Source organism: Anomaloglossus baeobatrachus, chromosome 2 (assembly GCF_048569485.1).
Source record: "Anomaloglossus baeobatrachus isolate aAnoBae1 chromosome 2, aAnoBae1.hap1, whole genome shotgun sequence".
NCBI lineage: Eukaryota > Metazoa > Chordata > Amphibia > Anura > Aromobatidae > Anomaloglossus > Anomaloglossus baeobatrachus.
The window spans coordinates 276951459-276977649 of record NC_134354.1 but is presented as its reverse complement, the minus strand read 5'-3'; the positions used below and the strand labels follow the sequence as shown (position 1 = coordinate 276977649).

The 26191-nt window shown below is 43.7% G+C and overlaps 1 protein-coding gene across 1 annotated transcript in view; it reads left to right on the top strand.

Annotated features, from left to right (window-relative positions):
• Positions 1 to 26191, top strand: part of KIF21B (kinesin family member 21B) — a 411687-nt gene that overhangs the window by 336218 nt on the left and 49278 nt on the right. The window contains exons 27-30 of the mRNA XM_075335818.1: positions 13196 to 13309; positions 13417 to 13455; positions 20657 to 20793; positions 25950 to 26130. Coding sequence (XP_075191933.1) covers positions 13196 to 13309; positions 13417 to 13455; positions 20657 to 20793; positions 25950 to 26130 — 471 coding nt within the window. The remainder of the gene's footprint in view (positions 1 to 13195; positions 13310 to 13416; positions 13456 to 20656; positions 20794 to 25949; positions 26131 to 26191) is intronic.

The window sequence follows — 26191 nt, the reverse complement described above, 5'->3', positions numbered from 1 at the left end:
GTGGAGAAAAGGTGGAGAAAAGGTGGAGAAAAAGTGGAGAAAAAATGGAGAAAAAGATGGAGAAAAAGTGGAGAAAAAGTGGAGGAAAAAATGGAGAAAAAGTGGAGGAAAAAATGGAGAAAAAGTGGAGAAAAAGTGGAGATAAAAGTGGAGAAAAAGTGGAGGAAAAAATGGAGAAAAAATGGAGAAAAAATGGAGAAAAAGATGGAGAAAAAGTGGAGAAAAAGTGGAGGAAAAAGTGGAGAAAAAGTGGAGAAAAAGTGGAGAAAAAGTGGAGAAAAAGTGGAGGAAAAAGTGGAGGAAAAAGTGGAGGAAAAAGTGGAGAAAAAAGTGGAGAAAAAGTGGAGAAAAAGTGGAGAAAAAGTGGAGAAAAAAGTGGAGAAAAAAGTGGAGAAAAAAGTGGAGAAAAAAGTGGAGAAAAAAATGGAGAAAAAAGTGGAGAAAAAAGTGGAGAAAAAGTGGAGAAAAAGTGGAGAAAAAATGGAGAAAAGGTGGAGAAAAAGTGGAGAAAAAATGGAGAAAAAGTGGAGAAAAAAATGGAGAAAAGGTGGAGAAAAGGTGGAGAAAAGGTGGAGAAAAAATGGAGAAAAAGTGGAGAAAAAGTGGAGAAAAAGTGGAGAAAAAATGGAGAAAAAGTGGAGAAAAAAATGGAGAAAAAATGGAGAAAAAGTGGAGAAAATATGGAGAAAATATGGAGAAAAAGTGGAGAAAAAGTGGAGAAAAAATGGAGAAAAAATGGAGAAAAAAATGTAGAAAAAGTGGAGCACCCTTTGGTGCCTTTCATGTGGCACTAAGGGGTGCTTAGCTTTGTATTTAGCCAAAAAAATGAAAAAAAAAATGACGTAGGGTTCCCCCTAGTTTTGTAGCCAGCTAGGGTAAAGCAGACGGCTGCAGCCTGCAGACCACAGCTGGCAACCTCACCTTGGCTGGTAATCCAAAACTGAGGGCACCCCACGCTGTTATTTTAAATTAAATAAATAATTTAAAAAAAAAACACGTAGGGGTCCCCCAAAATTGGATCACCAGCCAAGGTAAAGCAGACAGCTGGGGCCTGATATTCTCAGACTAGGGAGGTCCATGGTTATTGGACTCTCCCCAGCCTAAAAATAGCAGGCTGCAGACGCCCCAGAAGTGGCGCATCCATTAGATGCGCCAATCCTGGTGCTTCACCCCAGCTCATCCCGCGCCCTGGTGCGGTGGCAAACGGGGTAATATATGGGGTTAATACCAGATGTGTAAGGTCACCTGGCATCAAGCCCTGGGGTTGGTGAGGTCAGGCGTCTATCAGATACCCGACATCACCAACCCAGTCAGTAATAAAAAAAAATAGACGACAAACACATTTTTATTTGAAAAAACACTCCCCAAAACATTCCCTCTTTAACCAGTTTATTAGAATGAAAAACAAATCCAGGTCTGGTGTAATCCAAGGGGTTGCCATAACGATCCACACTGTCCCAGTCAATGAAGAGCAGGATGTTCCCCATTGGCTGGGAGAGCAATGCAGTGACCTGAGCTAACATCAATGGGTCAGCCCAGGTCACTGCAGGGGATGACAAGTGCTGCTGTCAGCGAGGTACATTACCTGCGCTGATCTCCAGCACACTGACAGCCCCTGTCACTGAGTTCAATGACCGGCGCCTTCACACCAAGTATCGCGAGAGGCCCGTGACGTCACCGCTAGTCAGTCTCGGGTCGGAAGCAAGAGGTGATGTGACAAGCGGCGGCCATGGAGGACAGTGACAGCGCTGAGGTCGGGACTTCATCACCGCAGGTAAGCCGAGCGGGACCGTGTGTGTGTGTGTCTGTGTGTGTATACATGCCGCGGGCAGGAGGGGGCGGAGCGAGCTGAGCGGGGAAGTGTGGGCTTCCTGCACGTAACTAGGATAAACATCGGGTTACTAACCAAAGCGCTTTGGTTGGATACCCGATGTTTATCTTGGTTACCAGCTTCTGGCAGGCTGCCAGCGATGGCTCCTGCACGCTGTAGCTGTAAAAAGCCCTGCTTTTTGCTGCTAGAACCGTTCTCGAACATATCTAGAACTATCGAGCTTTTGCAAAAAGCTCGCGTTCTAGTTCGATCTCGAACAGCCCCCAAAATCACTCGAGCCTAGAACTGGAGAACCTCGAACCTAGAACCGCGCTCAACTCTACTGACGATGCCATTATCATTATGACAATTCTGGTCATCTACATGCTGGAGCACACTCTAAACATTATTCAGAGACAGGTGGTGGGACAAGAGGAAGGGGAGGAAGTACAGGAGGAGTCATATGCGGAAGGGATAACAAGATCTACAAGGTCCACACGTTCAGCAGCACCAAGGCGGCAGGCATGGGACGGTGGGGGAGAGGGATTAACAAGGGCACAGAGTATCAGCCAAACTGTTGAGGAAGGTGCAAGAGCCCAGGAAGAAATGGAGGATGAACTGGCGATGGGCATGGAAGACTAGGTAGATGAGGGAGAGCTTGATCACATTTCTGTTGTGCGAGGTTGGGGGGAGAGGGCAGAGGAAGGAAGCATGATTCTCACCTCTCCGACACCAACACAGAAAGGACTTGGTCTTCCTAGATGTGCAAAACACATAAGCGCCTTCTTGCTGCACTACCTACAACATGACCCTCGGATTGTCCGAATTCGAAGTAATGCTGACTACTGGGTTGCCACACTGTTAGATCCCCGGTACAAGACAAAATTTGGCAAAATAAGTCCTGCCATAGAAAGGGACGCATGTATGCATGAGTATCAGCAGAAGCTGGTACGCAATCTTAGATCTGCTTTTCCACTAAACACCAGTGCTGCACAGAGTGAATCTCAATGCTTTGTCATGGCTAGGAGGAAATGGTCTTTTACTTGTCCACATCTGAGGAACCGAGGGCTGGCCGCTGTGCTGAGACGGCGTTGAGTATGGTGTCCCTGCAGAGTTGCAAATTTGGTCATATACAAAATGAGTGGAAAAAGGCCAGATGCTGGTGGAAAGAGGAACAGGTGTGTTAGAAAGGGGAAAAAAGTTTGTGTCCGTGGGTTTGGTGGTTAACCAACAGTAACATCTGCTGAAGAAACACCATCTGTTAAGGGGGGACTGGCAGATTTGGATAAGGTGGTATATATCCCAATCGCCAGTCGGGGACCACCGTGCTCCTAGATGGAAAAGGAGATGCTAGCAAGCCGAAGGTTAGGCGGAGGATACAGAGCTGGATGGCTCTGAAAAAAATAGTAGCCTTAACTGAGTTAGACGACACTCGGATCTGGAGACTGGGAACCCTGTTAGCGTCACAGGGTCCACACACCCAGCCCAGGAACTCCCTGTTAACAACACAGGGGCCATTGGGTACGCCGTCCGTGTGCGTAAGGGGGAACACCTGTGGACAGCAGGCGCAGCAGCAGCCCAGTTAATGCCACTGGGCTGCATTAGCAGGACTGGTAGGACAGGAGCTGGTCATAACCGTTCTGCGTTACCAAGTGCGGTGGCATCCTGCACCGACGCCCTATCCCTGTCTACCTCTGGGCTAAAGCCTCAATAGGTTCAACACATGGAGGTGTGCTCTGTCTGAGCATAATAGAAGACTGCGCACCTCCTTGTTGTCGCCAGACCCTTTTCTAATCTGGGTCTGCCCCAACCCAGGGTGGGCCACAATGCCCCTCCATGAGCCAAAAGCAGAGTGCCACGTCATCAGTGACATAACCAGCGGTATATCCATAACCGCCACTTCAATGATGACCTCATTGCAGCCACGCCCCAAACACCTCAACAGTCATCGTCTGATGAACAATGATGAGGTGCCAAATCATAGGGGCGGGCTCTGTGAGCCAGTCCGGAGTGGCCACATCATCAGGACACCTGATGCCCTCTGGACTATCATGGACTGCCACCTCACGGACATGGCCAGTGAGTTCCTTAATGAACCTAGGCTCTGATGCACTAAGTGCCTGAGCATGCTCATTAGCCTGAAAAACAGTCTGAGAAAACAGACTATCAGCTTCTGCATGCTCTGTAGGCCCAACACAGGACTTAGACACGGCACGGAGTTCAAGTACCTGTGCAAAGACCCTTTTTCACTAAGTGTGGGAGCATGCTCAGTAGCACAAACTGAGGACTTAAGATGGCTTTAAACGCTACAATATCACTAAAGCGATCTCGTTGGGGTCATGGAATTTGTGTTGCACATCCGGCCGCTTTAGCGATGTTATGTGTGACACCTATGAGCGATTTTGAATCGTCGCAAAAACATTCAAAATCGCTCATCGGTGACATCACCCCCTATTCCCAATTATCGTTGCTGCTGCAGTAACGATGTTGTTCGTTGTTCCTGCGGCAGCACACATCGCTACATGTGACAACGCAAGAACGAGGAACCTCTCCTTACCTGCGTCCTGCCAGCAATGAGGAAGGAAGGAGGTGGGCAGGATGTCTGTCCCGCTCATCTCCGCCCCTCCGCTTTGATTGGGCGCCCGCTTAGTGACATTGCTATGACGCCGCACAAACCGCCCCCTTAGAAAGGAGACGGTTTGCCGGTCACAGCGACGTCGCTAGGCAGGTAAGTAGTGTGACTGTTCCCAGCGATGTTGTGTGCCACGGGCAGCGATTTGCCCGTATCGCACAACCAATGAGGGTGGGTACGCATCGGTAACGATATCGCAGCGTGTAAAGTGGGCTTTAGCCTGAGGAATGGCACAGTCATGCTGAGCATGCTCACTAGGCAAAACACTGGACTTAGGCTGTGTCTGGGGTAAATCGGCACACGCATGCGCACTAGACGTCTCTCAACATTTAGATGTGGAGGAGGAAGCAGCCAGCTGGACGACCCGAGGCACGGCCAAAATGGCAGCTGACGCCTGGGCGCAACTGGAACCGCAGCAGGCTGCTTGCGTCTACAGTTGCACCGATTCGGAACACCAACTACCAGCCAAAATAAGAGGTGTACTTCTTCCCGTGGATAATCTGATATGATCGCTTTTTTCAGGGAAATGACCATCGCTACCAAATGTAGATGAGGCACCAAAAGAGCAGGTGCTTCAATGGATCTCAAGTGCTCCATCAAGTGGCCTCTCCTCCACCTCAACTTCAATATCCCAAATACTCCATTCCTCTGTGGTGTCAACCCAATCTCACTTGCTTCCTAACAGCTCTCAAGTTTCCACCAGCCCTGCTGAGTATGGGGTAACAGAGATGGTTGAGTCTGCAGAGCTGTTCAGTCACACTATAGCCTGGGAATCAGAGGTCTGCTCCAAAGCTGCAGTGAGTCCAGATAAGGAAATGATCTGCACTGATACCCATAAGCTTTGTGAGTCGGATCCAGGTCCCGATGAAGAAGGTGCTGAGCATAATGTACACCCTCATTCCCAAACTGTAAATCCTCTTGGTGGAGACAATGGGGAACATGCTGATGAGACTCAGATACCTGATTGGAACAACAACTTTACTATTCGGTCAGGGCAGGAAGAGGTTGGCTCGGAGGAGTCAGGACGAGGGGAGTGAAAACACACAGGGTGATGATGAGGTTGGAGACCCCACTTACTGTCAAACCAAAGTCAGCCACTCGATGAGGTCAGCAGAGAAGGTGGAGAAGGATGCTACTGACGACGAGGTTACGTTATGTCTTCCTGGACAGAGACAAAGTACTGGAAGCACGTCAAAAACTGAATCCTGAGCCACAACTCTGCCTATGAGCAGAAGTCGTGGTGGCTCTGCAGGTCGCATGGGCTGAAAGCCTTGCCTAGCCTGGGGCTTTGTTTACATCACAAAAGATCACCCAAGTCATATCATCTGTAAGATTTGTCATGAATCTCTAAGTAGAGGCCAAAAACTCACTACTTTGAGTACTTTGTCCATGAAGTGTCACATGGATATGAAGTGATAGCGTGAGGGTGTATTGATGAGCTTTATCCACTGTGAATGCAACATGCTTATTTGCCGTTCATTGCATGCATTTTTGCAGACTACCCACAAGGGGCTGCTGTTTTTTTGCATCTGCCTTTGACTGTTTGGTCACTATAGCAATAGCAAAACGGTCTTTGGCTGTAGACTTGGAGAGCGGAGGAGGTGCTGTCTGTGAAGTGAAGGAAAAGCTAAAGGTGTGCATTACAGCAAGGAGCCACCGCGGAAACACTTCGGTGATTTGTGAGGGGACTCGTGTTGGAGTTTGGTGAGGAGGACCGTAACGCCTGTGAGCAGCATCCTGTGCCGGAGACCGACATTCTTCCGGTGCTGTCTATACTGTTTACCGTGAGAGGATCGTAAACTCTGTATTGATGGCAACTGGACACCATAGTACCCGGGTACGGTAGGCTGGGACCAGACAGTAATGTGTGCACGCAACACTTTGTTTTCTTAGCAAAACACATATCTGTTCTGCTTAGGCCGACTATATAGACAATAAGACTTGCTGCCTCTGCTCTGTCAATTTTTCAGATACAGTTAAAATGATAGAGGGACAGCAACACATGTTTGCATTGACTGCTGCTTTACAAGATTTCCAGGACTGTGTTGCTGAGCTGTGTGGTTTGCCTTCACACTGTTATCATCTGCCTTATCTGTGAGGCTTCAGCTAACAAGGGTATTCAGGGGGGCAATGGGTTTTGTCTATGTTTAGTTAAATAAGTTGTAAGCTCTTGTGATGCGACACTGGTAAGTCGTGTTCGCACACACACACACACACAATTACTCCTGCTACGCAGAGGGATTACCAGGTAGTAGGCAACTGTTTAGACAGTCCCTTGGTTAGGCAAAAGTTGGTGAGCAGGGGGTATAAATCGCCATTACGAGTGTTGCAGCATAGGAGTGTAGGCTTTTGGAATTGTGAATAGATTGTTCTATTCTTTCAGTTTTATGCATGGTTCTTAATGTTTGTTTTTGGAAAGTTAAGCAAACATTTTTCAACTGCCTAGAGTCCTTTTCCTGTTGCGTGATTTTGCTGTATACTGGGGAGCCCACCCTGCACACGACTGAAAAGGAAGCATAAGTCTCTGTGGAAAGGTCACTATGCTACAATGCGGGCTAGCGTGGCGGTGATACCGCACCATCTGCCCCATCAATAGCATTTGTGTGATCTTTATCCTCTGTGATTGTGGGGACAGCAGTCACACATGCTTTTTGACGCAGACCTTACATCCCTTTACCCGCAACAGCCAGTGTGATTGTCATGTCGTCAGTTGTTTTGGAAGTGGAAACAGCTGCTGGTGTTGAGCTCTCTCAGACATCGAGAGAACCACCTTTGGATGAAGACAACATTATATCCACGCCTGCAACTTCCTCACAGATTGGCTGGACTACCTGCAGTAAAAAATTGCGTAGCAGAAATAGAGAGGAGTGTAGAATGCACATGTGGTGTACATGTGGTGCACATGTGGTGAATGCACATGTGGTGTACATGTGGTGTTCTTTGCTTGACAGCAAAGAAACCCTAAGGTATTATCCCAGACAATTTTAGTGCGCCCCTGAAAGTGTCAGTACTTTTGGAAATTAAAATTGCATAGCAGAAATGGAGAGGAGTGTAGAATGCACATGTGGTGTACCTTGCTTGACAGCAAAGAAACCCTAAGGTATTATCCCAGACAATTTTAGTGTGCAATTTGTATGAATCAGCTCACCGTATAAGGCTCAATCCCGATTCCATCCTGGACCGTCCGTCCTTGGTCTGCATGATGAAATAAAGACGTGATTCTTTGCCTGAAGAGCTGGACATCCTCTTTTTTCTGAATTTTAGTGCGCCCCTGAAAGTGTCAACACTTTTGGAAATTTAAATTGCGTAGCAGAAATGGAGAGGAGAGTAGAATGCACATATGGTGTACCTTGCTTGACCGCAAAGAAACCCTAAGGTAGTATCTGTTACGTCACCACTGGAGTCCGCTCCAGCAACTTCTGCTCCGATCGCCAGGCAATGCCGTGTTCCTGCTGTGGATGGTGCTGGTGATGGGAGAGGAGTCGATGCCAGCGGCACCAGTGGGCGCAGGCTCCGATCATCCACTGAGCTGGGTTATCTTGGGATCTGCAGTACAACTGGCTGACTGTGGGTGGCGTGTGTCTTCCAGCTGAAGTTTCCAGCATTCAGCTACAGCCAATGGGAAGACACCACACTCTTCTTAGTTCCTCTCCTGTATGCTGGCCTCTGCCAGAGATAGTTCTGATTTCCTGGCTCCTGGTCCGCCCTATTCAGTTTTGTGATTCCTGTGTGCTGACTTCTGCGTGTTTTCTGACTACCCTTCTACCTGCTGTTTTTGTACCTCGCTGCCCGATCCGGATTTGACCTGTGCTACGTTTTCTGATTACGTCCTTGCCTGCCGATTCTGTCCATCTTCTGCTATTCCTGGTTTGACCCTGCCTGACGACTACTCTCATCGGACTGCAGCATTCCACAGGTAGTGATCTCCAGGGCCCTGTGTAATTCCAAATCCCTGTATAGGGGTTAAAAGGTTTCAGGGTTCTGGGGTTCCTGCTTGGTGAGTGACTTCCCTCTAGTCTGTCACTTACATCCCACCTGAGTCTGTTGATCCAGGCAGGCGTAAGGGGTACTTTGCACACTACGACATCGCAGGTGCGATGTCGGTTCGGTCAAATTCGAAATTGACGCACATCCAGCGTCGCTGTCGATATCGGAGTGTGTAAATCGTTTTTAATACGATTAACGAGTGCAAAAGCGTCGAAATCGTATCATCTTTGTAGCGTCGGTCATTTCCATAATTTCTGAAGGACCGATGTTACGATATTGTTTCTCGTTCCTAAGGCAGCACACATCGCTGTGTGTGAAGCCGCAGGAGCGAGGAACATCTCCTACCTGCGTCCTGCGGCTCACGCCGGCTATGCGGAAGGAAGGAGGTGGGCGGGATGTTTACATCCCGCTCATCTCCGCCCTTCCGCTTCTATTGGCTGCCTGCCGTGTGACGTCGCTGTGACGCCGCATTACCCGCCCCCTTAGGAAGGAGGCGGGTCGCCGGCCAGAGCGATGTCGCGGGGCAGGTAAGTCCATGTGAAGCTGCCGTAGCGATAATGTTCGCTACGGCAGCTATCACAAGAGATCACAGCTGCGACGGGGCGGGGACTATCGCGCTCGGCATCGCAAGTATCGGTTTGCGATGTCGTAGTGTGCAAAGTGCCCCTTACAGTATCCCAGAAAATTTTAGCGCACCCCTGAAAGTGTCAGCACTTTTGGAAATTAAAATTGCGTAGCAGAAATGGAGAGGAGTGTAGAATTTACATGTGGTGTACCTTGCTTGACAGCAAAGAAACCCTAAGGTAGTATCTGTTACGTCACCACCGGAGTCTGCTCCAGCGACTTCTGCTCCGATTGCCAGGCGACGCCGTGTTCCTGCCGTGGATGGTGCTGGTGATGGGAGAGGAGTCGATGCCAGCGGCACTAGTAGGCGCAGGCTCCGATCATCCACTGAGCTGGGTTATCTTGGGATCTGCAGTACCACTGGCTGACTGTGGGTGGCGTGTGTCTTCCAGCTGAAGTTTCCAGAATTCAGCTACAGCCAATGGGAAGACACCACACTCTTCTTAGTTCCTCTCCTGTCTGCTGACCTCTGCCAGAGATAGTTCTGATTTCCTGGCTCCTGGTCCGCCCTATTCAGTTTTGTGATTCCTGTGTGCTGACTTCTGTGTGTTTTCTGACTACCCTTCTACCTGCTGTTTTTGTACCTTGCTGCCCAATCCGGATTTGACTTCTGCTACGTTTTCTGATTACGTCCTTGCCTGCCGATTCTGTCCCTGTTCTGCTATTCCTGGTTTGACCCTGCCTGACGACTACACTCATCGGACTGCAGCATTCCACAGGTAGTGATCTCCAGGGCCCTGTGTAATTCCAAATCCCTGTATAGGGGTTAAAAGGTTTCAGGGTTCTGGGGGTCCTGCTTGGTGAGTGGCTTCCCACTAGTCTGTCCATTACATCCCACCTGAGTCTGTTGATCCAGGCAGGCGTAAGGGGTACTTTGCACACTACGACATCGCAGGTGCGATGTCGGTTCTGTCAAATCGAAATTGACGCACATCCAGTGTCGCTGTCGATATCGGAGTGTGTAAATCGTTTTTAATACGATTAACGAGCGCAAAAGCGTCGAAATCGTATCATCTTTGTAGCGTCGGTCATTTCCATAATTTCTGAAGGACCGATGTTACGATATTGTTCCTCGTTCCTGTGGCAGCACACATTGCTGTGTGTGAAGCCGCAGGAGCGAGGAACATCTCCTACCTGCGTCCTGCGGCTCACGCCAGCTATGCGGAAGGAAGGAGGTGGGCGGGATGTTTACATCCCGCTCATCTCCGCCCTTCCGCTTCTATTGGCCGCCTGCCGTCTGACGTCGCTGTGACGCCGCACGACCTGCCCCCTTAGGAAGGAGGCGGGTCGCCGGCCAGAGCGATGTCGCGGGGCAGGTAAGTCCATGTGAAGCTGCCGTAGCGATAATGTTCGCTACGGCAGCTATCACAAGAGATCACAGCTGCGACGGGGCGGGGACTATCGCGCTCGGCATCGCAAGTATCGGTTTGCGATGTCGTAGTGTGCAAAGTGCCCCTTACAGTATCCCAGAAAATTTTAGCGCACCCCTGAAAGTGTCAGCACTTTTGGAAATTAAAATTGCGTAGCAGAAATGGAGAGGAGTGTAGAATGCACATGTGGTGTACCTTGCTTGACAGCAAAGAAACCCTAAGGTAGTATCCCAGACAATTTTAGTGCGCCCCTGAAAGTGTCAGCACTTTTGGAAATTAAAATTGCGTAGCAGAAATGGAGAGGAGTGTAGAATGCACATGTGGTGTACCTTGCTTAACAGCATAGAAACCCTAAGGTAGTATCCCAGACAATTTTAGTGCGCCCCTGAAAGTGTCAGCACTTTTGGAAATTAAAATTGCGTAGCATAAATGGAGAGGAGTGTAGAATGCACATGTGGTGTACCTTGCTTGACAGCAAAGAAACCCTAAGGTAGTATCCCAGACAATTTTAGTGCGCCCCTAAAGGTGTGAGCGCTGTTTGCAATTAAAATTGCATAGCAAAAATGGACAGGTGTGTAGAATGCACAGGTGCTGTAGCTTGCTGGTCAGCAAAGGAACACTAAGTTAGTATCCCAGACAATTTTAGTATGCCACTAAAAGTGTCAGCACTGTTTGCAATTAAAATTGCGTAGCAAAAATGGACAGGTGTGTAGAATGCACAGGTGCTGTAGCTAGCTGGTCAGCAAAGGAAGCCTCACTTTCTATCCCTGCCAATGAAACAATGCCCCAAGGAATTGCCTGAGCTAATGTAGCCAGACGCTGTGATATAAACCCCTGCACAGCGTTGGCACAGACCTGCCTAGCAACAATGGCTATGAACGGCTGTCATGCAGCCCTGAAAAGGGCTGAAATTACAAGTAATCCCTAATCCCTAAAGCACTGTGTAGATTTCACTGTATGTCTATAGCGCACACAGCAGCAGCAGCGGGTGCGGTGACTGTCACCGACCCGCAGCAGACAGATAATGGCGGTGACGGGGAAAATGGCCGGGTCTTATAAGGCAAGGACATGTGACATGCACAGCCTATGACACATGCCCTTGCTTGTCTGGCAAAAATCCACTTTGCTGTGTGTGTGTCTGTGATTTGCTGACAGCCTGGCCCGCCCCACTGTACGTGCGGTTAGGTAAAAAAAAAAAATGGTGATTGCCATTCTTTCAGCACTCACCAGCAGCACTGATCTAAACCCCGTCCCCCCCGCACACTATACGCTGAATTTTGATACTATCATGATTCACAGTGACTCACACTATTACAGTGAAAAGCCAGCTAGTAACTAGCTACGCTTTTTGGTGATTGAACCGTTCTTGAACGTAACTCGAACTGCCGAACTTTAAGCAAATCGTTCGAGTTCGTCGAACAACTCGAACACCCCCCAAAATTACTTGAACATGAAATTGGCGAAACGTTCAACTCGAACATCGCTCAACTCTATTAATAACAGCTCAGAGCTACCACTAAGCCCTAGATTAGTAATGGCAGGTGGTTATGAGACCCCCCCCAATGACTACTCTGTAAGTGAAAAAAAAATAAACACAAACCGAAAAATCCGTTATTTGAAATAAAATACAAAAAACACCATCTTTCAACACTTTATTAACCCCAAAACACCCAGGTCTGACGTAATCCACATGAGCTCCAGCTCTTCTACATAGTGAAGTTACAGCATGTGGAAATAGATCTGCATCTCCTGGCAGAAAACAGGTTTTTTTGCCAAGATATGCAGATTTGATGCTGAATTTTCTGCACCAGATTTTTGTACCAAAGTTGCACGTCCTGTCAGAAAACCACACTGAAATGGCGTCAAAGAGATGCAGGTTTGGAGCTAGAATTTATATACCATATTCCTGCCCCAAATCTGCATCTCCTGGCAAAAACAATGCATCAACACAGCGTGCAGTCATGTTCTGTGCCCACGCACTGTGCCTACTTTAGCGGAGCTGAAATCGTTGTGGGACCTAGTATGGATTACATTGGAACTTGGTGTTTTGGAGGTTAATCAAGGGGAGAAAGAGGGTGTTTTTTTTGTATTTTATTTAAAATAAAGATTTTTTTGGTGTTTGGATTTATTTCTTTTCGCTTACTGATTAGTAATGGGTGGGTCTCATAAACGCCTCCCATTACTAATCTGAGGCTTATTGGCAGCTGTGAGCTACGATTAACCCTTTATTACCCCAACTGCCACCGCACCAGGGCAACTGGTATGAGACGGGTAAAGGTTCGAGATTGTCGTATCTCATGAATGCAACAATCCTGGGTGGCTGCAGGCTGCTATTTTTATGCTGGGGGGTTTCTGCAGGTCTGCCCATCACTACCCGGGAACCACAGCCCTAATGTATATACCGATCCTATTACTGAGATTGTCTCATTTGCAACCCTATTCTTACCTCAAACAATTAGCAATATTTATGATTTCCAGTAATGTTTTTTTAAATGTTCCTTCGCTTTGTGGTAAAAATGTGTTCTGTTTTTGTTAGTATAGTTTTCAACATAAAGGAGTTATCTAGTTTGTAAAAGGTACGCTACAAGTTACATACTATTATGAGCGTTTCTCAATATTTCTTACTATTTTTACATTTTTGTAAAAGTGGTAAGCTGTATATTGGTGCTCATAAATAATGATCTTTTTGTAGAATTAAACATTATTCCAGTAATTATTTATTTGAGTCCAGTTCCTTTTTCTCCATTGATATCCTGTTAATTTACTTTTTAGATGTCCGGACTCCCCTCTGATACCACCTTCGTCCCCTCCGATGCGTCTACGTAATGATAAGAATGTCTTCTCCCGTTTAACAAGCAGTCAGTCTATAGGGAATGTATTGGATAAGTAAGGAACTGTGGTCACCACACTTTATACTGTCTTTATCTGTTTACATTTGACCTCTTTTTATATGATATATTAACAATATTTTTTAAACTGCTTTTTCTCTTTAGGTCTGATGAAGGTGACTCTTTTTTCTCAGATATATCCAGGTAATTCATAGAATGATCAAAATATTTTTTAGGTTGTCCCTTGTGCAAGTGTATTACCTCAGCCTTAAATGACATCTGAACTCATTATCTACATTACAATAGGCAAACATTACTATATAAGGAAAAGATATACAGTATGTTTTCAAATATTTACAACTAGATATATCTAATTTAGTCTATTTTTATAAAACATACAATATCTGCAGAAAACTATATTATACACTTTTTGCCTAAGTACTTCTATGCATCATGTCTTGCATTTTCCATTAGACTGCAGAGACCAACATTTTAACTCTAACCAATTATGGTCCTCCTGATGCCCTTGGCCCAATAACACACATGAACTCTTTGGCGACCGCAACTTTGATTTAAAATTCAACTATTAAACCATTTAAAGTGTCATGTAAATTATCACCATAGTTGAAGCAATACGCTGGCCACCAGATTCCCAATGAGCAAGTCTGTCTTCAAGTCCACCATTTCATTTCCACAGTAACCATCAACCACCAAGGAGGAGTCTGTGTACCCCTACATGAATCTTCAACTCCCACCCAACAAAAACATCACCTCTAGTCCATTGCCTCAGAGAAATTGTGTAGGTCACCACTTCATTCTATTCATATCCGAGTACATCTCTGGTGTGTGTGAATGAGAGTGGTATGCATGCTACCACAATTGACTAATTAATTGAATTAATTTGGACTGCAGACAGTTTAAGGTCGATGCACGATTAGATTGCATCACAGTAAATTTATGGCCGACATTAACCTAAAAGGTCATTAACCTTAAAGGGAAGCAACCAGCAGGATTTTCATATATAAAGTAAGGCCAGTGCTATATTGGCACTAGGATGCTGAATCTAAGCATACCTTTAGTTCAAAGATCAGATGTATTATTTCAGAAATATGTGCAAGTAAAGTTACAGAAATGTGCTGCTATTTGATTGACAGGTGCAACAGGAAGGAAATATGTGGGTTGGATCTTCCTATCTATTCCCGTCCCTGTATATCTGCCTGCACCAGAATTAACGTCTATGACAGTGACAGGGGGAAGAAGACCAAACAGGGGCGGGAATATATAGCAGGATCCGGCTCACATATTCTCTTCCTGTTGCACCTGTCAATCAAATTAGCAGTGCATTGCTGTAACTTTACTTGCACATATTTCTGAAATAAAACATTCAATGTCTATTAATTCACTGTAACACTACTCTTAAGGAAAATGTCTTCATGGGAAAAATTCTAAATACTTCACTGACTAATCCAATTGGAGTGGAATACTAAAAAATGGATAAACCTTCCTGTAACCCTTACAGTTTTCTATCCTGTTTTCGCTGGTTTTACCAGTCAGGTTGCCATCTATATAGCTAACTCTATAAACAATCCTCCTTCCTACTATTTACAGGCCACTGGTTAAATTGGTTAAATACTGCCAGAACCAGCTCATAATGTAACATAGAGGCACAGATGATGCCTATGTCCTCTCAAGGGGTGCAAAATATCCCCATTCAATATGCAGGGTTACCCGTGCAGACTGAGCTGGAACATTAAGCTGGACTGCTTCTAATGTATATCATTGCCTTGCCTAACTCTCGGTGACCATGATTTCTTTGGCACACAATGATTTGTTAATTGTTTTTAAAATACAAACCTGAAAATTCTGACATTCCTAATCCTCCCTGAGGCAGTACTTTGCAGGACCAGCTTTCACTGCAGTTACTGCTAAAATTTTTGTCAATTTTCTTTGCTTATCAACTCTAGCTCAGTGAGATTGGATGTAGTGATGAGTGGACTCGCAGATAACTGTGACCAGCTGATCCCGGTGATCCGGTTTCTAAGATCCGGTTTCTAAAATCCGGTTCCGTGCCAGATTCAGGTTCCCATGCAAGTCTACAGTGACCAGAAACAGGTGATTAAAAATGGTGGTAGAAGGAATAGGAGGATGGAAGCAAGGGTGCTGTACTAACCGAGACAGCAGCATGGCTGTACAGTGCTTCCAGGCCGAGCATTCATTTCCAGGGCCGTGCATTAGGCTCAGCTTCACTGCTTTCCCTGCCCAGTGGCGCCTGTGAGTGGTTGCAGTCAGATGCACTACCACTCTGAGTGGCAGTGTGTCAGCTGACTTCTTCCAATCACAGGTGATGTCTGTGTCTAGCTTGGTATAAAAATAAATAAATAAAACAATTGGACTAGGGTTCTCCCATATTATGATACTAGCATGGACAAAGCATATGGTTACAGGCTACAGCACACAGCCGTTATTTTGGCAGTATATGAAAATCGAAGGTAGCGCATGCGGCTGCTTTTTTTTAAATTAGCTAAATAAATTATTTAAAAAAACAGCGTGTGGTCAGGCTGGGGAGTTCTAGCCTACAAATAGCAGCCTACAGCCGCCCGGGAGTGTTGCATGCATTAAATGCGACAAGCCCGGCACTTTAAACGACTCATCCCGATTGCCCTGGTGCGGTGGCAATCGGGGTAATATAAGAGCTTTATGGCAGCCCACAGCTGCCACTAAGCTTTAGATTAGTAATGTCAGGTGTCTATGAGACCTTCCCATCATTAATCTATAAGTGAAAATAAATGAACAGAAACACCGAAAAAACCCTTTATTTGGAATAAAAGACAAAAAAAATGCTCTTACACCAATTTATTAACTCCAAAACACCCCTGCAAGTCCGATGAAATCCACACGAGGTCCCACAATGATTCAGCTCTTCTACAGATGAAATTACAGCACGCAGCCAAGAGACAATAACCATGCGCTGTAACTGCAGAGGCAGAGACTGAGCAGAGATCAGCGTTAATGTCACTCAGGCTATTTGCAGTTACAGATGGAGGATGTGATGGGACCGCAAATCACTTGAGTGACGTCACTGCTGATTGTTTGGCTCATCCTCTGCCTGAAGCTCAACGCGTCATTGTTCTATGGCCGCGCACTATGAGTTCACATGTAGCAGAGCCTGATCATTGTGGGACCTTGTGTGGATTACATCGGACCTGCAAGGGTGTTTTGGAAGTTAATAAAGTGGAGAAAGAGGGTGCTTTTTTGTCTTCTATTGGAAATAAAGGATTTTTCCGTTTTTTGTGTTTATTTACTTTCATTTGCAGATTAGTAATGGGTGGTTTCATAGACGCCTGCCATTACTAATCTAGGGCTTAGTGACAGCTGTGGGCTGTTATTAACCCCTTATATTACCCCAATTGCCAATGAACCAAGCAATCGGGAAGAGCCGAGTAAAGCGCAGGGCTTGTCGCATCTAATGGATGCGACATTCCCGGGCAGCTACATAATGCTATTTTTATGCTGGATTTCCCCATCTTGAGAATACCAGCCCCTAGCTGGCGGGTTTTATCTTGGCTGGGTATCAAAACTGGGTGGACCGCATGCCGTTTCTTTAAATTATTTATTTAAATAATAATAATAATAATAATAAAAAGCCGCATGTTGTTCCTCTTTTTTTGATGCACAGCCAAGATAGGCGCACAGCTGGGGGCTGTAGCTTGTAGCCATTTCCTTTATCTGTGCTGTGTATCGTAATACAGGGGAACCCCATGCTAAATATTTTATTCATTTATTTTTATACTTTGATACTGACCCGCAGACAGCGCCTGTGATTGGTTGCAGTCAGATGCTGTCACACAGACTGGAGGAGCGTCTGACTGCAACCAATCACAGAAGCCAGGACGGCTGGTGGGCGGGGAAAGCAGTGAATATGGATCAGCAGTAGCTAGCAGCCCAGAAAGTGAAGGAGAGGCCGTGGGAGCAGTGTACAGCCACGACAGAGCCTCGGTAAGTATGAAGTGCTTGCTTCATTCTTATTTTCTTTATTGTTACTTTTTTTTTTTTCATTTTTTTTTAAATTCCCTAATGCTGGATCCGGATCAAGACCTGGAATCGCACCCGGGTACCTTTTAAACCACACAGATCCGGACTTTTACACTCCGGGTCCACCCATCACTAGTTTCAAGTCTTGCCACAGATTGCTACTTTGTTGTTGGTGTATTAGATAAAATCACAATAAAATACTTTTAAGTTTTTGGGTGTAGCGTGAAAAATGTGGAAAAGTTCACAGATTAGGAATACTCTTTCAAGGCACTTTATGTACGTTTTTAATCTCTGACATATTTGACATGTATTAGGTAAATGACTAGAAGAATCCAGTACACTCCTAAAGGCTTGATTTCATTCCTTGCATAGCAATGATTATAATAAACCAGAAATATTTAACAAAAAAGTATGGTGTTTCTTTGAAAACTCACAAAACATCTTCAAATCAATTCTGATTTTTTTCTTTGTGTATATTACGTCTTATGAAACTCCAGTCACATGCATTTTACTCTACCTAAAGCCTGCTTTACACGCTGCAATGTATCTTACAATGTGTTGGCGGGGTCACGTCGTAAGTGACGCACATCCGGCATTGTAAGTTACATTGCAGTGTGTAACTGCTACGTGCGATTGAACGGTAGAACGTTCATCGCACGCACGTCGTACATTCCTCATGAATTGTACGTCAGATTGTTCATCGTACCCGGGGTAGCACACATCGCAGTGTGTGACACCCCGGGAGTGATGAATAGATCTTACCTACGTCCTGCGGCTCCCGGCCGGTAATGCGGAAGGAAGGAGGTGGGCGGGATGTTTACGTCCCGCTCAGCTCCGCCCCTCCGCTTCTATTGGCCGGCTGCCGCGTGACGTCGATGTGATGCAGAATGTCCCTCCCACTCCAGGAAGTGGACGTTCACCGCCCACATCGAGGTCGTATGGAAGGTAAGTATGTGTGATGGGGGTTAATCGTTTGTGCGACACGTTCAACAAATTGAACGTGCCACACATACGATGGGGGCGTTGCAAATCGCATACGATATCGTTTGCGAAATTGCAACGTGTAAAGCAGGCTTTAGTTATGAAGTATTGGTTGCTTCTGCATGAAAAGAGCAGCTTATCTGTGCTTATCTGCCATATGTGAACACTACTTATTATAATTATTAAAGAGTAACTATGCCTTTGAGATGTTTTTTCTTCACATATCATTGTCCTTATAACTACAAGCAGATCAGGGGGAGGGAGGAGGGGGTCTTGGTCTTGAGAAGCCCGTAATCTCTCACAACCCTCCCTCCACTTTCCCACAAGAGGTGCTCAGCTCATGACACAGGAGCACAGAGCTCTGGCCAAAGGCTGTGTCCGCACTTTGCGTTTTTACCTTCGTTTTTACCTGCGTTTCCGCAGCGTTTTGAACTGCAGTGTTTTCATGCCAAAATGCATGCGTTTTGATTTTCCAGAAAGTCTATGGGAAATGGGGATTTCTTGTGCGCACTTTGCAGTTCAAAACGCTGCGTTTAATTTGCATAATTTTGGGCAAAAACTCTGCGTTCAAAGAAGCAGCATGTCAGTTGTTTTTGCCATTTGGGCTGCGTTTTGCTAACATTGAAGTCAATGAGAAGTTGCAAAAAGCAAGAAACATCAAAATTCCAGCGTTTTACATGCTTTTTAGCTGCATAAAACATGCATTTTGGACTACATAAACGCATGCATTTATGACATCAAAATAATGGAATGATCTGTCCCTTTACACACACACATAGTCCGACAATTAAATTAATGAAAAATATTAATTTATTTATATTTTAGCCATATATAGTATAAAACCGCTATAATTGTATTAAATATAACTATTTTCTTTATGATTTAATAAATTATATAGTGTTTGTGTGTTAAAACTTTATTTAGTAGTGTCTTTGTAATCAAAACACAACTGACTTTAAGCAATGGAAAAGCATGTAAAAAGCGCTAAAAACGCGGCTAAAAAGCAGTAAATACGCATGCGCATTTATAGCGTTTTGATGGTCAAAAGCAACTTTGGCAAAAACAATTTCTGCCAGAGGATGCGTTTAAAACTGCAACTACATCGACGCAAAGTGCGGACACAGCCTAAGTGTACACACAGCCTAGAGTATGGATTCAATAATAAGCATTGGTTGGGAAGTCCGATCTCTCTTTTGAATATCTACCTCATTGTTTCAGAATTAGTGGAGCTGCACCAATTGTAAGAAGTACTGTGTGAAATTTTCTAAAAATCCAGCGTAAGCTTCTCTATAACCTAAATGAATTTAAGGCAGTCCAGAATATGTGTATTATGATGCTTCAGAGACCTTTACTACAAATAAATGTGCACATTGAAAAAAAATGAGTGTTGAATATTCATCAGTAGGTATGATGAGCCTTCGTGACCTTACAAAAACAAACTGCAGATGTTAGGCCTAGAACACACGATGAGTAAAATCGGATGTGGGAATTTGATTAAAAAAAAAAATTGCATTCCACTTGCACCAATGTTACTCTATTGGGCCGTTGGGCCGTTCCCACCTGTGTTGTTTTTTTTTTCTCTCTCAACCCTAATCGGACTGAGAAAACAATCACAGCATGCTGCAAGTGACCGTTCACTCGCACCCATATAAGTATGTTGGTGCAAGTAAAAGATTGAACTGCACTCGGATGACACCAGAGTGCAATGTGATAATTGCATCAGCTGACAATGGAGATGGAGAGATTAATAATCCCCCTCTCTCCTCTGCAGCTCAAGCCCTCTCCTCTGGAGCTGTTATCCAATCGCATGATCAGATCACAGTATAATAACGCTTTGCTCACGTTCACAGCAGAATGGGAGCTGAGGGTCATTATCATATCACATCTGAAGCTCTCACATCGCATGCCATACACTCGTGTGGCCCCAGCCTTAGATGTAAATACTGTATACTGGGCTTTCAGTTCTTGTTTTTGGGGGGTCAAGAAGAAGCTGATGCCGATTTTAGGTAATGGCAACATGGTGACAGCAGTTCTTTGACAAGTCAAAGTCATATGTTAGAGCTCTAATTTTGCTGTAATTAAAACAGCCAAGTTTAGCAAGCCACTAGTCGTGTGTGACTTGTATTGATGTCTGTGACAAATGTGTCGTGTGCTACTAAAAACCAGCGATAGAAAAGCCAACAGAATTGGAAACATGTTGTAGTATGTCACAGGTGACAAAGTGACAGCATAGTTGGTCATTAGATCAAATATTGCAATGTGTGATTGTGTTTTCAGTGTCACAGGACACATATCGCTCTGTAGCCCTAGCCTAAATAAATGCTGCTATACAGTTGATTTCGGTATTCCATGGCTCTAGCTATAATAATATTTTATATTTTCTGCCATACAGGGGGGTGATTACTCCTGTTGGCGGTGTAAAAGGTTCCAGAACAGCCCCACTCCAATGTATAGGTGTTGCAGAAGGGCATACGAAGCCCGTTCTATGCGTAGATGCTACTGAAGAACTATTATTTACTGGATCAAAAGGTGAGAAAAGAGACTGATAAAATGTCAAGCCTATTCTGGAATGAATTATCAGCTAATGTTGTATTATTGGGCTGCACAACTGCTTAATGGTATGTACTTTTGCCTTGCAAAGCAGAGATTTTCGGCTTTAATCCAACTGAGGCCAACAGTTTTTATGTTTTCTCCAGTGTTTGCTTTGGTTCCCTCCAGCTTTAAAAAAAGCAAAACAAAAAAAAATCACTCATTCTGATATATTAAATTGTGAGCCACAATAGTACAGTGCCGTGAAATATAGACTAAAGAAAATATTGTGGGTAAGTTACGTTAATTGATATATTTTTGTGATTATAATAGGCTTTATCTAATATTTTCATTTTAATTAAAGATAGGTGACAAAATAGTACTTGACATGACTATCAGTAATTACTGATCCCTTTAAAGGGGACCTTTCATAAACTTTTATATTATGAATTGTATATAGCTGCAGAAGTGTAGAAACATCCATTACCAATATAAGGTCAAACCCAATGCACTCAAGGGATGCAGCAGACCCCCATGATAATGGAGGTGGCTGCACAGAGGCAAAATACTGAAATACTGCTAAAACACTCGCAACTTACCAATTCATGGAGGGGGTTTGTTGGCTAGTATTAGACATGCACACACATGAGGCTTACCTAGAGCACAAGTCACACAGGTACGCGTGGTGCTATGTCTAGCTTACAGCCTATTGATGACGACCATGCTATATAAGTACATTCCACAGGACAGACACCCCAAATCACCGAAATAACACTAAAGGGCCCAGCTGCATCCTGCACATAAATGTGCACTAAAAAAATGTAAATTATTTGTTATTCATTACATCATTTTTCATTTTTTTATTGTAGATTTTTCCATTTGTGTGCAGGATGCAGCCAGACACATTTTTATTTTTACTCTTGTTGAAGGGATGATATAACTCGGGTTTAGGCATGTGTCCAGATACCCTATGGACTTATTTTAGTTTTGAAGCAATTTCCCTGATGAACCCTAAAGGACTAAATGCATTGGGAGGCACATAAGGAGTAATAGGGTCATAGTTACTATATGGTCAGTTGTGGACTGCCCTTGGTAGGGCGGGAGTCTTTTGGGGACTTAAGGTGCGTTTGTTAGCCACTGTAGGGGGAGCACTTACCGGAGTACAAAGACAGATGGATTATGATACCGTCGTCCTCCAACTCCTACAATTCTGAACCTTCTGAATGGGTGAGACCATTGTAATTTTTTTTTCTAAATATTGTCACCACTGTGATTCCATGTATATTCATGACCACTGTGATTAGCAGTTCTAATATTTATTGATAGCTCCACTAAAGAGTGATATTTATTGCAACCACTATTAACTAGACTAATGATCTCCCAAGCTATAGACTGTTAGGATACATATTGAATCTTAATTTTTACGACGTGTTTGATGAATGACTAGTTCGGTAAGCTCAATAAGAGTGCATTAACCCCCCTATGTTATCTTCTAATATATATATATTATCACAAAATCCCTAATTCCTATTGCGTTGCAGTAGAGAGATACAACATAAGGGATTATTTTAAAGAACAGTTGCACTTTATCCCTTTGTAGTTGTATGTGGATTTTAGGCCACAGTCACCCTTGTGAGTGACCCGCACGAGTCTCGCATTGCATAACCCAGCACGGCCACACACTCTCCTGACAGGAGCGAGTCGGCTGCATGTATTTCTACGCAGCTGAGATACTCGTGTCAGGAGAGTGTGCGGCCACACCGAATGACGCAATGCGAGACTCGCGCGAGTCACTCACAAGTGTGACTCCGGCCTTATATGTGGTTAATAAAGGTGACATTTTACATGTTATTACTGCTTCTGCTGCATTCTGCTGCTATATCTGTAACTTACTTATGAGATTAATGCACAAAATAATTTGGAGAATATTTGTTTTATTGGACTTCATCTCATAGCAGTATAAGTACGAAAATAAACCTTGAATCCAAAGATGTATTGCTTTGATTACTGGGTATTTCTTGGCTGTAGGATAAAGCACAGTTGAGAAAGCTAATCCCACCCACACCACAGCTTTCTATGTACATTATCTACTGAGCTGCTTATCACAGGAGGACATGGTCAGACAAAGCCTTGGTGCCAGCTAGTCACAGCAGTGATAATTAACAAGTGATAAAACCTTCAATAGAAGTAAACAGAACACATTGTGACAAGTGACACATTGCTGAATTCTGTGTTTTAACCTCTACCTCATGCTGTCCTCAGTTTACATACCAAAAACTTGCTGACAGATTCCCCACAGAGTTGACTAAAATAAAACAAGCAGTTGAATGATACATTTTGTCTATGTATCTCCACAAAAGAGTGGAGGGAAGAAACCAAAACATTATGGCCTGTATTCCTGCTGCTTTATGCAGGAATGTACAGCTCATAATGTAAACGTTTGTGAAAAGTCCTTTTAAAGTGTAATTTACTCCTTAATGCTTCATAACAATGACAAATATGTACGTCATGGAGCGAATCAAGCTTTGTGCAGTCGGCTGCCACGCAAGGCAGATGGTAGCTGTGTTACATAGCTGACATTCCCCTCTAACAGCAGCAATGGGCGCTATTGCCAGTTCCTGTTGTTCACCCCTTAAATGTTAATGCCACCATTCTGCTCAATCATTCACTCCAGCCACCCTTTGCCACTTTTATGGGGTGCTGACGGGTTGCTGTTGCCATGTTGGCTCTTCTGTGAAGCCTAACTAAAGGCTGAGCTTAATATGAGATCATGATTTTTACTATATACTGAAGTATTATCGTATATATTAAGAGCCATAAAACATTTGCAAGTTGAAGTTCCTTATGGTAAATGAAAAAAATAGTATAAAGTAAAAAAATATTGAAATGTAAAAAAAAACAGTAAAAATTCCCACATCATATTCTCCAGTTACCCAGTGCCACTTCACCTGCCCCAAACTATTATTCACAATTTTGATAAAAATCAAGAATTTTGTAAAAGTAAATTGCATCCATGGATTTCCAATACCTTTTGTTTGATAATTTACAATAATTTTGGCCTTTGTGCTCTTCCCTGGACAGGCCTATGCAGAGTGCTAATGAGGAAAGTCATCCCACACTCAGGCACATTAACATTTAATTAAAAATTAGAAACAAGGTGAGATTCATGAGATGTATTGAAAATTTGATGCACAGAACACAATAAATTTTCTTTTGGGGATATTTTGCATTCTGTCGAAACCTGGAAGGGAAAGCTTTTTTAAATAAATGATGACTAAGTATATAAGCCATTAAGTCTGAGCACATGTGATTATTTCATTGATTATTTAATAAAAAGCAGTAAAGTCTAAGTGCATTGGCATTGACTGTGATGAGCTCTTCCAATAAATCAACTATAAGAAGCTGTTCTGATGAAACATCTTCTGTAGTCACCAGGGTGAAGTGGGTTAGGAGGATTAAGGGGCCAAACAGTTCTGAACGGAAATTCTGGAATGTACAATATTAAATGCTATGACAATGGAGGAGGAGGAGGACTGAGCTGGACATGGACTCAAGCTGATGGTGTCACTGTCAGTGGCTACATCGTCCTGCTGTGAGTGAGACGAGTGACATATATTCTATCCCCCCACCCACTTGCTCCCTACTGATTCGCTTGCCAGAGGAAAAGGAGGCAAATTGTGACTTGTCATTGGTACTTCCAGTACTAGGACAACTGGTACCAGCAGTGTTGGTGAGGCTCTTGCATGTGGCTTCCCCATATTTAACCATGGCGTGTTTTTTTCTTTGATTCTACCACGTCTGTTGCTATGTGCCAAATTTGTATTTATCATAGATTTTGGACACCAGTATAACGTTTATGTCCATTAAAAAAAAAAATGTGATACATTAAGCAAACCCTGGAAAAATATGGAATTAACCAGAATAGCCAGGTACAGTTCATGTAGACACAAAAGACAATGCCACACCATCCTTCCTGTACTATTGGTGTATTGTGTATGTGCCTGCAATTTGACACTTTAAACAAGTATACCAAAACAGACCTGCAGCCATAAGGGTACGTGCACAAGACGTCATTTCCAGGAGTGCGAACCAGTCAAGTTTTTCAAGAGTAAAATGCTTAAGGAAATGTTACTGTATCCTGAAAAGCATCTTTAATTTTTAGCACTTTTTGGCTTATTCCCTTAGAGCATTTTTTTTTTCTTTTTCTGTTTTTTTTAGCTTTTTTTTAACTTCATTAAAAAATTAAGAAACAGCTAGCATTTTTTCAAACATAAACACTGTCAAAATGCTCAAACAGCTGCCTTGGCATATTTTGAGCCTTCTCATTGACTTTCTAAATTATACAGCATTGTCCAAGCGGAAAATGCCTACAGAATTCTCAGATCAATTCTTTTAACTACTTGGTGTCTTTTTTAAACCTAAAGTAATTAGTAGTCTCACAAAAGGCTAAAGTATGAACAGCAAGTATTTTTACATATAAATGCTTACCATTCATTTTTTTAGCATATCAGTTAGTGTATGACTGATATGCTAAAAAAATGTTAGTATATTTTTTTAGCATATCAGCTTTTTTTTTCAAGCGGATTATGGAGCTATTAAAACAGGCATGCAAGAAGTGAAATGTGTGTATAATGTTTTTCGATCTTTATTTTTGTTTTTAAAACAGTATTATCCTTGACAAAAAAACGTAATAATAATACATTGGCAGGCAGGCATACATATAGAAAGGAACTTATAGCAACAGCAGTATTTTTGTGGTGAATACTACACTTGTTAAAATGTAAAATTGTACTAGTTGAAAAGGTCTGCATAAAATTAACCTCTTTTTTTAAAGATTTTTTTTTTCATTTAACCCCATCCTCCCTCCTTTGTTTTTTAAATATTCCACAACCCTAAAAAAGTGTCACTACATAGGTAGCAGTATCAATATTATTTTAGAAAGTACACTTATTAAGATAAACAAGTTAGTCCAAACCATAAACAAGGACCGGCACACTTCTTAGTATAAGTGTAATATGTAGGCGCATGTATACGCAGAGACTGTCAACCAACTAATCTCAGAATAAAATGTAACCATATTGCAATCAACCATGTTACTTTTTTAATTTTCTTTTAACAGTAATGCATACCTTCTTGTTATCTACTGTTTTTTAAAGATCGTACCTGCAAACTATGGAACCTAGTGACAGGTCAAGAGATTAGCTCCCTTCGTGGCCATCCTCACAATGTGGTATCTGTAAAGCACTGTGCTAACTCTGGACTGGTGCTCACTGCATCTGCTTCCTGTGTACGTGTTTGGGACATTCGTGACTCTGCACGTTGTGTACGGACATTGATGTGAGTTATATACTTCAATCAATCTGTGTTTTTTTGTGATTTGTGTCAATTTACAGACAAT